Raw genomic sequence first — 15077 nt, 5'->3', positions numbered from 1 at the left:
GAAGGAAAAATCAAGTAAAAGCGAGGTAAGTAAGGCTTTATAATCTCTGTTCTGTATGCTTTCCGCAGTTATTTAGGTAAAAATGCTGCGTAAATGCATATTAACGAAAGCATTTTGTCTCGTAGATGGAAGCTATCAAGTCTGTCCCTGAGAAACGCGATGGTCCGAAGGAAAAACCTTCAGGTATCAGAAAAAATCATTATGTCCTTTAAATTTTTAACACTGGAAACTAATTGCAGTAGAGATCTCCTTCACGATCAAACCAAAATAGTGCCTAAATTTTTATTCTATTTTATGAGAACTACGACGCGCCTTCCCAGAACTAAACCTGTCAATTCCTTGAAATTGAGTTATCGATTTTGTTTACAGGAGTGAGCTTGAGCTCTGACTGAAACTCACGAACAGAGAAACCTGTTAAATCTTACATTTTACGACACTGTTTCATCGGATTAATGTTCCACTTTCAGCTCAGTTTAGATTTTTTCTAATCAAGGTTTTAGTAAGCAAGTTTTCTGAAAGATGCTTCAGTAAGCAGATTGTCTGATAGATATACTTAAGCAGATTAAGCAGATTTTTTCGCTGGAAGATTTATAGCGATTAAGATATGTACTAGTAATAGTTCTCACTATAAAGCTGCCCCCGCCTTTTTATAATTTGTTTTTTGTCGCCTTTAATTATTAATGCCGATGGACTGCACAATTAGGCTTCTTTTTTACTGTGTCATGCGGAATTTCTTGTTGTGTGACACCGTTGTGTCCTAAAAATATTCACAAGTTCAAGTCGAATTATATTACCTAGCGCGCGTAAATAACACCTAGCGGAAATAACACATAACACATTATTCGTGATGACAACACACAAGCTTATTCCCGGGCTTATAACATTCAAAATAAACTTACAATAATTTCCAGGCCAAAAAGCCTAAAAAATTCCACGAGTAACAAAATATGGCACATTCAAAGATTCGAGAAAACAACCCACTCTTTGGATCAAATAATTTGACAGTTTGTTAGCGAAACGAATTACGTTGTACCTTGTACTACATAACAAAGTTCACGCTTTTGTTTATTACTCGTTGTAACTTGTAAGATGTATACGATACAACAAACCTCCGAAAGCAAACCTTACAAATGTAACCGCTTGGAACATAGGTAGCCGGCACGTAGCCAAGAACACGAAACCAATTGCTCGAAATCTTTCGACGTATTACTAACATTTGCTTCAAATATCACTTAACACAACCAAAGCAGAGAAACCGCTCGAACAAATCAGTGAACACGCGTAGGCCAAAACCGGAAAACAAAACGCTGCTAGCAGATAGTGAAGCTCGAAACGCGAAGGTGACCAAACGCGACCTCGTGGTTGCAAGTACCCGACACCACCGTGCGCGCTTGAAAAATATTACCCGTCACGACCGTGCGCGCCTAGTTTCGTCAAATCGAGAATGCTTCGCCCACTACAGACACATTTCTTACTTTTTCAACAAATATTCATTGTCCTTGTATGTATACACCCGGGGACTCCTAGTGTGCTTCCTGGGGTTTTGGCCTCTGGGCCAAAACCCTGCGGGGGCAAAAAGAGCATTTGGTAACGAAAACTGACCGTGACCAAGATCTCATCTTTCGCTGCTAACCGTCTTTTGCTCGTAACTGAAAATTTACTGTTTGTCATGCCCGTGTGTTTACGGGTCGGTTAAAGCTGCATTTTGGTCCAGAGCGATTTGGCTATTTCATGGATTTGGCTATGGCTGTTTATGGGTGTTATAACTAGTCACACCATTCAAACACTGCTCTCTCTCTCTCTCTAGTCAGTATACATATCTCTATATTGTTTATTTTCAGTTCCGCTGTCCTGTGCTGCCGAGATGCGGGCCTTACCTGCTGCCTTCTCATTGGCTGAGTCGATCAAGGACCCTGGTAATCAGATGCCAACAGCCTCTTACACCTTTGGGAAGCATGCCACTTCCTACAGTGATTGGGACTATTAACTTCACCAGCGATATATCTGCCAGCATCGCTGTTCACTGTGACTGGGCACACTGAAAAAAATAGCTGTACTGTAATGACGTGACATGATAATCCATAAAATAAAATTGTTAAATATTAATCGCAAACGTGAATGTCTCTTCATCTCTCGTAGCCTGCAAAATTGCGCGCGTTTGGTTTCATGATCAGTCGCAATAGCCACACTTAAGTATTCCGCGCCACATTTGTTACACCTCAACATCTTTTAGAAAACATTCCTTCCAAATATAAGCCCGACCATTCAAAAACGAAAATCTCCCCACCATAAGCACCCGGAGAAAATATCTTAGCATTTTTTCGCTTTTTTTCTGGGAATTTAAGCCATATATTTATTTTATAGTACAGTTATTTATGAAAAATTTAGATAACCAATCAGTTTACTCATATATCGGTCACATCACACAACCTTTTTATTATGGGCTCTTAGACCTTCACTGCATCCTTAATTTCTAATAAAAGTCAAAAGTTGTTTGTTTCTTTGTTGTGCAAGTATTTCCAAGAATGTCTGAGTGTTTTATTGTTCTCTCAGTATTCAGGCTGGAACGAACTTGTTTTGATGCTGTAAACAATAATTCAACATATTTAATGGTAGCCTGCATGGGTCTGAAGTGGTCGGTCTAAAAATAGCGATGTCACAGAGAAAATTGTCAACAATGTAACGCGCGGGCGCATTCAATGACTCAGGGTTTGCGGCGAAAACGAAAACAGGTTAGGGTAAAAACCCAATTAGGGGAAACAATAGTGACGTTTGTGATAAGTTCCTGTCACGAGGTAAAACTGTGACCAATCAGAGCCCTTCGACTTGATGATATCACGCAGTCCGAGGTGGTGGCGTGCACTGACGAGAAATTTCACGGTAAACAATTGAACGAAAAGCTTAGAAGTCTTCGAAGAAAAAATCGACCAAGAGCAAGGTAAGGGAAGGTTTTATCTCTTTTTAGTCGTTGTGAGAGTAAAAATGTTGCGTTTATAGCAGATGCTTAATCTGTTTAACGGGCGCGTTTTGTTTCGTAGATGGAAGCTATCAAGTCTGTCCCTGAGAAACGCGATGGTCCAAAGGAAAAACCTTCAGGTATAAAAAAAAACTCATTATTTTGTTCGAATTCTTTAACACAGAAAATTCATTGCAGTGTTCTTGGGAGATCTTTTGCACGATCAAACCAAAATAGTGCCTAAAATTTAACATATTTCATGAAAACAACGACATCCTTTCCCAGAACTAAACCTGCCAATTCCTTGAAATCGAATTAGATATTTTGTTTACAGGAGTGAGCTCTGAAACTCACGAACAGAGAAACCTATTTTATCTTACATTTTACGACGCTGTTTCGTCGTATTAATGTTCCCCTTAAAGGCTTTCAGTTCAGTTTAGGTATTCTCAAAGAGAATTTTCAGTGATCAAGTTTTCTAAAAGATGCTTCAGTAAGCAGATTCTCCAAAAGATACTCATGTAAGCAGATTTTTTCGCTGCAAGATTTATAGCAGTTATAGCGATTTAGATATGTAAAATAGCATTTGGTAAAGAAAAAATAAAGTCACCTTTAGTTGCTAACTGCCTTTATTATTTGTTGATGTACTTACTTACTTACTCCTCTTCGTGCATGGGTGCACGTAAGGCCCGTGTTTATTGTTTGTTCTGACTTCATGTGCGCGTGTTTATGGGTCGGTTCAAGTTCCATTCTTCTTTGGGGAAGCGTTTGGCTGTTATAACTAGTCGCACCATTCATTCCAGCTTTCTATTTAGCCAGTATACATATCTCTATATTGTTTGTTTGCAGTTCCGCTGTCCTGTGCTGCCGAGATGCGGGCCTTACCAGCTGCCTTCTATTTGGCTGCCGAGATGCGGGCCTTACCAGCTGCCTTCTATTTGGCTGAGCCGATCGACTTTGGTAAACAGATGCCTCCGACGAACACTTACACAGATATATGTCATGCCAACTCCTTCGGTGATCGGGACGCATAACTTCACCAGCCACATGTCTCTTAGCATCATAGTGACTGGAGATACTGAAAAGAGTTAGCTGTACTGAAATGACATTATAATCCATGCAATAAAATAGTTAAATCATAAACGTGAATGTCTCTTCACCTCTCGTTGCCCGCAAAATTGCACGCGTTTAGTTTCATGATTAGTCGCAATAGCCACAATGAAACATTTCGGGCGGCATTTGGTATACCTAAACTTCTTTTAGAAAAAAATTATTTTCAAACATAAGCCAGACCGTTTAAAAAAGAAAAATCCCCTCCATTAACTCCCGGAAAATAATCTTATGACTTTTTCACCTTTTTTCGAGGAATGTAACCCATATATTTAGTTTAGACTTTTTAAGGTTTTTTAAAATTGGCCCTGGTTAGTTTGGTTTTTTTATTGACAAGTTAGTTATTAATATTTTTTCAGTCGAAAATGAAAGTGAACGATTAAGAAAAATCCAAAAACAACATTGGAGATTAATTTTCGGTAGATCAATATCAATACACGAATTTGCATGTCTGTGATAAAAAAAGGAAAGTCCCCTTTTTTCTCAGAATCGTTTATGAATAATTCAATCCTACACCCGGATCTTTGTTCCATAAAATATTTTGCTCTTTAGAACGTCAAAAGCTCTGCAACTGCCGTGTTCACCTAAATTTCTGGTGGATAATTATAAAATTGGCCCTGGTTAGTTTGGTTTCATCATTGGAAAAGTAAGTTATTTATATTCTTTTCCGTGGAAAATGAAAGTAAACGATTGAGACAAATTCAAAAATATCATTGGAGATTAATTTTCGGTAGATCAATGTCAAGACACGCATTTGCGTGTCTGTTTTATGTGATACTGTAATAAAGGGAACTTCCCTTTTTTCTTAGAATCGTTTATAAATAATTCAATTATACACCTGGATTTTTATTTTATTAAATATTTTGCTCTTTAGAACATTGAAAGCTCTGTAACTGCCGTGTACTCCTTAATTTCTAAATAGAGGATAATACATGGTTGCGCGGAGATATGATTATCATTATTCCCTATTGCCTAAATAAAGTGACCGTTTATTTTGTATGGGATGGGGGTGGAATTTGATCGACGGTGCCTGAAAAATGCATTTGCCCTCCTTCGTCATCAGATATTTTTATCTTGCCCCCCTTTGTAAATCCTATTTTTTTATATGACCCCTCTCGCCCCAAAAATGACAATGCGATAGTTCGGTACAGGAACTACTTACTAGACGTGATTAAAGAAAACTGAGCACTATGCTACGTCACCTCAACCTAAAATTTAACACAGAAACAGAAAAATAAATTCAAACAAAAACCTAGAGCAAAGTCAGTCAGATAGCGGAGAATAGTCTTCGAGAGTTCCTTTATCTGAACAATCAGTTCTCTTCTTACGAAACAATATAACGAGACAGCTTCATGCATTACGAACTTGAGAACTATCAATGATTGAAAACTGAACGCATATTCTCCGTTTACATGGTTTATTTTCCCAACTGACTTAATACAAGCAAAGAAAACTCCGGGGGGGGGGGGGCACTCAAAAAAGTTTTATACGGGGAGGCTCCGCCCCAAGCTCTTACCCCTTACCCTTTTATATACCATTTTGACAGAAATTGTACCCCTTTCGTATACCTTTTATTGAAAAAAAGTACCCCTTTCATATACCTAAAAGACGTGACATAGCCTTAGAACAGGACATTTTCTTGTCATTTTTTTGAAGCGCTTAATAAATTAAAATAATACAGCCATAAAGTGGGCCTGTTCGAAATATTTTAATTACAGGCCTTTTAAAAAACCTAAATGACGGATTTTCATACCCTTTCATATACCTAAACTTGTGAAATCGCTACCCTTTTATATACCTGAAGCCTGAAAAAGGTACCCCTTTCGGGCGGAGCCTCCCCGTATAGGCCGTTATATGGAGTACCCCCCCCCCCCCCGGGAGAAAACTTTAAAACACTGGGTAGACGGATCAGAAAAATTCAACCATGTCCTTTATCCTTGCCTGCCAGCAATAAAATCTTGCGTACGTTTCCACACTTCCATTTTCTGAATCAATCCATCAACTAGTCCAAGATTGGGTCTGAAAATGTCCACAATCAACACAACACGATCTTTTTCTGCGCCATTTCGAGCAGAATGCTCAAACGTATCGTCGAACAAGATCCCTTTCCCCTCTCCCCACGGTATGTTGACGCCAGCCACTGTAAGCCACGAGTGCTTGCCATTATCCGGGACAATTAGCGCCAGGTGGTAGCGGAGAATAGACGCGGTCGAGCCAACATGCGGGGGAATGGACCCACCTGCTTTAAGAAGCGAGAATGCAGCGTTTTGAACTTCGGGAAGCTTTGTCAAAATCGACAGAGTCAAGGGAAACGAGCTTTTCACTTCGTCTATGGGTTTGCCATAACCAAAAACCATCGCCAGCTTCCATTTGCTTTCTTTGTTAAGCTCACCTCCGCCTGTAGTATGGACGTTGCACAGTCCGGTGCCTTTTTCAACGAAGGACAACAACTCATCTCGAATCGCTTCCCAGTTAGCTTCCAGCTGGCTCAGCCATGGAAACAATTGAACATGGTTCTGGAACACCGCTGAAAATAATTAACAAAAATAAGCCACGCTCATCAGCGAAATGAAGGCTCTATTTCCCAGTAGTCAGTAGTAAAAAGGAAATTATGATAAGCGAAGTAACTAGCAACGCTTTTTTAAAACTCCGACTGCCGACTACAAAATGTCCACAAAATAAAACGAACATTAAAACTTACCGGGTCGATCTTTATCGCTTGTTATTCGGTGGTAGAAAAGATCAATTAATCTGTTTAGCGGCCAGCTGATTAGCATTTTCCATGTTTTTGTGTAAAATAAAACGACGACGACTAGTAAAATACACAGGGCTAACAAGCAAAAGAATGATGAAACCAGTGAGACCATTGCGTCCACGCTTTCGCTTGAAAACTGTGCAGCTTTGAATCAAGATAACTCACAAGCTTTGCAATTCTAGATCGAAACTGAAAATTATCATCTGACTCACTAAGAAGCATGCCAATCACACGTCACGAGTTGAATTATATTGAATAGAAAATTTCCCTTTTTCTGAGAACAATGTTTTCCGGTTTTCTATGGAAGTCACGCAAGTAACACGTGACATCTCGATCTGTGTACGAGTGTTATCTTTGGAATTATCTCAGTAGAATATCAGAGTCCGAGTGTTTGGTGAAAAGAAAAATTACAAATCATCTCCAGTGACTAACAAGGTGCAATCCGTTCAGTTTGAACAAGCAGAGCCTCGGGTACTTTACCTAGCAACAACATCAACAAGGCTGAAATAACAATTGAGGTAATTTATAAGAAATTTAGATGCCCGAGCTATTATGACTATCTCACTCAATTATACCAGTATAATTATCAAATCTTATACTTATTCTGCATCCTTTTCTTCGAAGAAAAGTCAGGAAAGCAAAAATAATGGGGTGCTGTTTTTTCCTCGTATACTGCTTAATGTTTTTGTTGTGGCAGGTCATTTCCAAGAATGTCCGATGTCTGAGTGTTTTATTGTTAATCGGGCGGGGCCTGGTCCCGATTCATAATCTGTGTCAGATTTTTTTGTTTTGTCGGTAAATCGATCCAGACCCACGCGGCCCAGCCGGCTCTTCTGTAACAGTCACGCAAGATATAATATTTAATAGCAATCAGCCGATCACTCGCGTTTAACATGAACACTCTGCTCTCTGAAATGTATAATTTTGTTCCATTCCATATTTTACAAGAAGAGAGGGTTGAATATAATCACATAGCGAAAACAAAGACCGCTTGGACATGTCCAAGCTATTTAAAACTACCACTACGTCAGACCCATGTCACGCGATCTCTCACTTGTAGCTATAAATAATCATTCACCTATTTTCTGTTTGAATACTCTGCGCTCTGTTTGTGTGAAATATTTATTGTTGTGTTACTCAAGCGTTTGGCTCGGAGCGAGTACAAGTCGTACAATTTACCCGGAACGTGTAAATATTGCAAAACGACGACTTATTTTCTGGATATCCCAATTTTTGTTTTGATCGAGTTTACGGTATTTTGAGAATCGAAACGTAAGTTGCAAGCTCAGCAAGAATGTGTCAAAGCACGGGATACACGTCATCGCGCCAGGGGAATTACCAAAAGCTTGTCGAAAGACGCTCAACGGAGAAACACAATGGGATGGCCTTAGTCTACTCTTTATTTTGACGTGATTTGGCTTTCTTTTAAATGAACTGGTTTGGGTTTATTTTATTGAACATTCGGAACAAAATAAATATTTGCATGCGTAAGCAGGCATTTTTCCGGCTAGGCATGTGGTTTTAAAAAGCAAAAGATGATGTGGTAAAGGAAATTCATGTCACGTTCACTCCGTGACTAACGCAAACACGACTTGTGTGTTTCTCAAGTGACTGCTTTTCTAATGATTTTACTGTGCGGCGCCATGCCTTTAAGCCAAAGCACTGAAAGAGGTCAGGTGGTCAAACATTACCCGCACGATTATAAACTGCTTGCAGTTCTTGTTGTTTTTAAAAGTATTCAGGCTGGAACGAAACCTGTATCGATGCTGGAACGACCACGTGTAATCTGATCAATAATTAGACACATTTCGTTTTACTGGCTGTTTAGCATGTTTAGTGGTCGGGGTTTTTATAGCGATGATGCGTTGCAGTCACAGAGAAAATTGTCAACACTGTAACACACAGGCGCATTGTATCAAATAAACGAGGAGTTGAGGCGAAAATGAAAACCGCATATCTGGGTAAAATCCCAAAGAACAAATATGATATTAATTACAAGTTCCTGTCACGAGGGAAAAAATCGACCAATCAGATAACCACGAACAACTGTGGGTGTGTTTATATTCTGACGAGAAATACCGAGGTGAAAAGGAATACTTTTACCCCTGAAGTCTCCGAAGTAAAAACCAAGTAAAAACAAGGTAAGTTAGGCTTTGTCTCTGTTCGCTGTGTTTTGTATGCTTTCCGCAGGTATTTAGGTTTAAAAATACTTCGTTTATGCATATTAACGAGAGCATTATTTTTGTTTGGTAGATGGAAGCTATCAAGTCTGTCCCTGAGAAACGCGATGGTCCGAAGGAAAAACCTTCAGGTATGAGAAAGAATCATTATTTTGTTCTAATTTGTTTAACACAGCAAACTAAATGCAGTACTTTGGACAGATTTTTACCACGACCAAACCAAAATAGTGCCTAAAGATACTATCTTTTTATCAGAACAACGACATGTCTTCCCAGAAGTGAACATGCGAATTCTTTGAAATGCAATTAGCTATATTGTTTTTGCAGGTGTGAGTTCAAAATCCACTGATTGAGTAACACATCTAATCCCTCATTTTAAAAACGTCGCTGTTTTATCAGATTAATTTCCCACTTTGGCCATAGTCATAGGCGTACGGGCACCTTTGGACCTGGGGGGGCGGAGACCAAATTGCCCGAAAAAAAATTACATGCATTGAAAGCCGAATAAAAAGGCATTTAAAATGGGCAACGAAACGTACATTGAAATAGTTGTGTACAAACCTCAACTTTCCTGCTTGCTTTTAGGAAACGAAAGCTTTTTTATAAGGTCTCGTTGTGATGTCAATGCACTGTATATTTTTTATTCTGAAATATATTATTATCCACTTCTGAGTTTAGCAAAAATTAACGTATTTTCGGGCAGCAATTTGCATTCCCTAACTCAAGATATGATAAAGCGTGTCAGGTAAATGGGTTAAAACATTTCGTTGAAAGTTTTGAGCTAGCCCTTACGACTAAGCATTTATTTTGAGTCAAAGCACTAGCTTTATCACATCTTTAAAACAGCTTTGTTTCAAGGTCTGTTTCAAAGGGCTGGATTCACCGCGCGCAAACGATCAAGCTATGGAGAATCCTAACTTCTGGCCAACCTTGCCAATATCCTTCTTACTTCAAAATGATTGTAACTGAATCAAACTGTGGGGTAACACAAAAATTGCGAGAAAAATCGTAGGGGATTAAAGCAGTTTGCGAGAGGAAACGAAAACATACATGAGAAATCAAGACTACAAAGTTATATTTCCAATAAATATTTCTGTTGATGTAATTCGTTTTGAACGTCATAGATTTGTCGGCTTATTTTCTATTTTTTCTCTAGGCTTGTTGCCCGAATTCCGAGCATTTTGCCCGAAAAATTTTGGCGCTGGGGGGGCTGCAGCCCCCCCCCCCCTCCCGCCTCGTACGCCTATGGCCATAGTAGAGGGGACTACTAACTATGCTTTGGCGTTCTCTAAAAGATGCTTTCGAAAGCAGTTTGACTTTCTCTCGCTTACCGGTAATTACAGAGATTTGGAGATGTAAAATAGCATTTGGCAACGAAAATTTTATTAAATAAAGTTCTTGCATTTGATTTCTAACTGTCTTTTCCTCCTAACTGAAGCTTTTTTCTGTTCAAGCGTTTGGACTTTGCTTTTGCGTTTTGATTTGGCTTGTAGCCAGTTTAGTTTGGCTGTTATGAGAGTCATTCGAGCCAGCCCTAAATCTGGAAAGTTCTTATCAATCTTTTCATCGCATTGTTTATTTTCAGTCCCGCTGTCCTGCGCTGCCGAGATGCGGGCCTTACCAGCTGCCTTCTCATTGGCTGAGCCGATGAAAGACCCCGGCAATCAAATGCCAACAGCCTCTTACACCTTTGGGAAGCATGCCACTTCCTACAGTGATTGGGACTGGTAACTAGTCAGGCCAGCGTCACCTTAACTGGACACACTATAACGAATACTTAACTGTGATTCGATGTAATGACGTTATAATCGAAGAAATAAACTTGTAAAATCGTAATTCTGAATGACTTTTCATCTGTCTTTCATACTACTTTTCGGCTTAGAACGCTAATAAGAGGTGGACATTAGATGTTCTTTCCGTTATCAAGTCCCTAGAAAATAGTCCTTTTTCCGAAAAAAAGCCTGTTAAGAAGTCGTTGTATAAATTCAAGCGTTACTAGCGCGCTTATTTTCAAATTTGTGGTTATTTGGTTAGTTGGTTATTTAAGTTATTTTTAGAACGTTTAAAATTAAACAGAATGTTTTACTGTGAAAATCCAAAAACTGGAACCATTTTAACAATGGCAATTATTTAACAGGGGATAAATGTCAAAACAGTAATTCGCATGTCTTGATGACCAGGAAAACTTTCCTGATTTCTCAGAATCACAAATAAATACCGTAAAGGCTCTTCTTAAGGGGGCAGACCGTTAACTACTGCAATGGTTAATATGGATGACTAGGAGGTCGAAGCACTGATGGAAGCGATCGGGGGTTCTAAAAATGATCGTCCCGATCGCCTGGTATGAGCGAAGACCCACGAAAAACAATCATTTTAATCCTAGATCCAACGCAGTGGGAGCCTTCAATGAAAGAGCAAATCTCGTGGCCTCCTAGAGCGGTTTTCACTTGAGTGTCGAAAGTAAATTGCGTTTGCTTTGGTTTTGCATTACTACGCTCAGTGATTGGCTTAAAAATCTCGCGCCACTTTCTCAGCCAATCAGAACTAAAACCAAAACCAATCGTGACTCGCTCGCGCACGTTTTCCCGCGCTTCGTGCCAGCTACATGTATTTGCTTCGAGTTTTAATTGGTTCACTGGATTGTCTGTTTCCTTTGTGATTGACCAGAGTAATTACTTTGGTTTTGGTTTTACGACACTCAATTGAAAACCGCTCTAACTTCTCAGTTATTGCTGTTTTACGGCGAAAAAAGGGAAAGAGAAGCTATTGGAGGATAGCACAAGGGCGATCCAAGCGATCGTGATCACCCCAATCGCTGCAGACATCAGTGATCGCCTGTGTATTGTTCTCAAATAATTGCCCCGATCGCAAAAAAACCTTTTAAAGTGACAAAGGCGATAGAAACGATCGGGGCGATTATATTATGATGAAAACCAGCCTTAAAGGCTCTATTTCTCAGTCAGTAGGGAAAAGGAAATGATGATAAGCGAAGTAACTATCAAAGCTTTTAAGGACGGTGCCTCCTATTGCTACTGCGCACTTGTTCTGCGCATCACGAATGCATCGATCACACTGGGCGCGCGCGCTTTTAATTAATTTGCTCGCTCAAAATGACGAATTCAACTACGCGAACAAGCGCGCGACTAAAAATCAAGAAAGTTTTCTCTGCGACGAAATCCAGTTTATGGACATATTCTAAGCCAGGAACAGCGGAAAAGCAACATATCAGTAACCATTGACCGCTAACCACTGAAAATGGCTCACATTAACAGTTAAAAACAAATCGCTAAGCGCTAAAACGTTACCCGCAAACTGCTAACCGTGACAAATGACGTAGTGCACGCGCGAGATGCAGTATTTAACTCGCTAGGGAGGGGATAGGAAAAATGTAACAGACCCCAAAAGCGAACCTGAAACACAACCTGAAAACAACTGGTATAACTTTTAAAAACGCGTGGTGACCCCTACTTTTTATTTTATAAAATGTAAGTGGTAAGTCTATAGAGCACATGTTTAATTTTTCATTAAGTGAAAAAAAAAATTTAGGCCGATTTTCTGGCCGTGCAAGTGAGAGGTGCTAGAAACAAAATGGCCATGATGGCGCAAACGCAATTATTTTGTTAATAAAAACGTGGATCACGCAGTTCCGAAGACATTATTTGTTAGTTATTGTAAAGATTGTTATATTTAATGTTGATTTTGTTCATGAAAAACCAATTTCAAATGGAATTTGCAAGAAAATTGTATTTAGTTCTACTTTATTTTAAAATGCCACGTCAGCACTTTTTTCCAGATTTCAAACCTAATTATCTCGAAAATTTGCGTGGCTACCCCCAATTTTCTTTTTGAATTTTAGTAGCCCTTGGTAACATCTACATTTCTTGTATAGTCATCGGCCGGGCAAAAATACTTTGTTATTAGTAGGCACCGTCCTTAAAGACTCCGACTGCCGCTCACAAAATATCCACAAAATAAAACGAACATTAAAACTTACCGGGTCGACCTTTATCGCTTATTATTCGGTGGTAGAAAAGATCAATTCATCTGTTGAGCGGCCAGCGGATTAGCATTTTCCATATTTTTGTGTAAAATAAAACGAAGATGACTATTAAAATACACAGGGCTAGCAGGCAAATTCAAGACGAAACCACTGAGATCATTGCGGCAACGTTTTCGCGCAGAAACTGTGAATAATTGCTTTGAATCAAGACACCACAAATAAAATTTACACTTCTTGTTCGAAACTGTAAATTATCTTACCACTAAGTCGCCTGCCAATCAAATGTCACGAGTTGAATAATATAGAATTAATATTTTCCCTTTTTTCTAAGTAAAATGAGATCCGGCTTTGTATGAAAGGCACGGGTAACATGCGACATTTGTGTTTAAGTGTTATCTGTGTTTGGAATTTACTTCTCAGTTGAATATCAGAATCTAAGTGTCGGTAGAAATATCAATTGCAAATCATCTCCAGTGAGCAACAAAAAGCAACTCCTTCAGTTTGCATAACTCTGACAACAAGAAGGAGCCTCGAAAACTTATACTAACAACAACATCAACAAGGCTGAAATAACAAATGAGGTAATTTGTAAGAAATTTCGATGCCCAAGAGGGTTTTTTGATAATGACTATTCTTGCATCCTATTCTTCGAAGAAAATTCCGAAAAGCGAAAATAATGGGGCCGCTGTTTTCCCCTCGTATATATACTGCTTAATGTTTTCTGTTGTCAGTATTTGCAAAGATTTCTGAGTGTTTTATTGCTCTCTGAATATTCATGCTGGAACTAACCCGCATCAATGCTGGAACTACCCCCGTGACGTGTAATTTAATCAATAATTCATACAGCTTATTCAATGGTTTAACATAGAATACGCGCGGATATTTTGCGAGTTGCGTAGTATTTTATTAGACGAGCAATGAATTCGTATTTTTAAATTTGACAAATTAACAAAATGTCCCTTTAAATAAGGGATTAATTATTCCACTATTTTTTCCACTAAGTTTGGGTCCGTATTGGGTAAGTTTGTCCGTCCGTATTTTTGCCCTGCAGTGTAATAACGTGGCATATGTTGCGCGTTCTTTTACCCAAATATGGTAAAATGGCCCAATAGTGGAATAATAAAACTCCTTTCGTTGAATTGGATGTTCAATGACCGTTATATAATAGCGATGATGATGATCATGATGATGATGCGTTGCAGTCACAGCGAAAATTGTCAACACTGTAACACGCAAGCGCAATGTATCAAAAAATCAAGGATTTGTGGCGACTTTGAAAACATATCTAGATAAAATCACAACAACAACAATATATATGATATTAATTACAAGTTTCCTGTCACGAGGACAACTTTCGGCCAATCAGAGATTCCCACGACTTAATGAGATAACTATAACGCTTTCAACAATTTGGGTGTGTAATATTCTGGCGAGATGAAAAGGATACTTGTACCCCCGAAGTCTCCGAAGGAAAAAATCAAGTAAAATCGAGGTAAGTGAGGCTTTATCTCTGTTTTGTATGTTTTCCGCCGTTATTTAGGTAAAAATGCTGGATTAATGCAAATTAACGAGAGCATTTCGTTTGGTAGATGGAAGCTATCAAGTCTGTCCCTGAGAAACGCGATGGTCCAAAAGAAAAACCTTCAGGTATCAAAAAAACTCATTATTTTGTTCTAATTTTCTAACACAGCAAACTTAATGCAGCACTTTGGAGAGATTTCTAGCACGATTAAACCAGAATAGTCCCTGAAGATAAAATGTTTTATAAGAACAACAAGTCTCCTAAAAGTGAACATGCCAATTCTTTGAAAAATTAGCTATATTGTGTTTTCAATTGTGAGTTAAAAAAAACTACACTCTTTTTGTATAAGAATATTGTTTCTCCCGACCCAAGCTGAATATTCTTGTGAATATTCTTAGATTATAGCGTATAACATTTTTTGCTTGTGCTGTATGCCATACATATGTTATACATGTATCGTTCATCGAGCTGTCAATAGCATCAGCATTTGTCTAGTTTTGCCGTTTTGAAAAAGGACGAATTCTATAGGTATTAGAAAAAACATATATATTTATATT

General features: G+C 38.7%; 1 protein-coding gene and 2 long non-coding RNA genes across 4 annotated transcripts; 2 read left to right on the top strand and 1 right to left on the bottom strand.

Annotated features, from left to right (window-relative positions):
* On the top strand, window positions 1-10834 carry LOC144661072 (uncharacterized). Its single transcript, XR_013572194.1, has 3 exons — window positions 1-25; window positions 9072-9129; window positions 10584-10834. It is a non-coding gene; the product is annotated as an uncharacterized LOC144661072 (long non-coding RNA).
* Window positions 2672-4096, top strand: LOC144661023 (uncharacterized). 2 transcript variants are annotated; one of them, XR_013572187.1, is made up of 4 exons: window positions 2672-2938; window positions 3039-3096; window positions 3803-3845; window positions 3885-4096. It is a non-coding gene; the product is annotated as an uncharacterized LOC144661023 (long non-coding RNA). The 2 variants fall into 2 exon arrangements; XR_013572185.1 differs by having other exon boundaries at window positions 2701-2938; window positions 3803-4096.
* On the bottom strand, window positions 4888-7039 carry LOC144660880 (ornithine lipid ester-linked acyl 2-hydroxylase-like). The gene is made up of 2 exons (XM_078521611.1): window positions 6765-7039; window positions 4888-6590 (listed from the first exon to the last, which is right to left on the bottom strand). The coding sequence occupies exons 1-2, from the start codon at window positions 6928-6930 to the stop codon at window positions 5995-5997; spliced, it is 762 nt and encodes a 253-aa protein (XP_078377737.1). The 5' UTR covers window positions 6931-7039; the 3' UTR covers window positions 4888-5994.
* Window positions 10835-15077: the final 4243 nt, after the last annotated feature.

This window comes from Oculina patagonica, chromosome 1 (assembly GCF_052425735.1).
Source record: "Oculina patagonica isolate OP01 chromosome 1, crgOcupat, whole genome shotgun sequence".
NCBI classification, from domain to species: domain Eukaryota; kingdom Metazoa; phylum Cnidaria; class Anthozoa; order Scleractinia; family Oculinidae; genus Oculina; species Oculina patagonica.
Note: the sequence above shows the minus strand (reverse complement) of the source record. Positions and strands in the feature narration are given on the sequence as shown.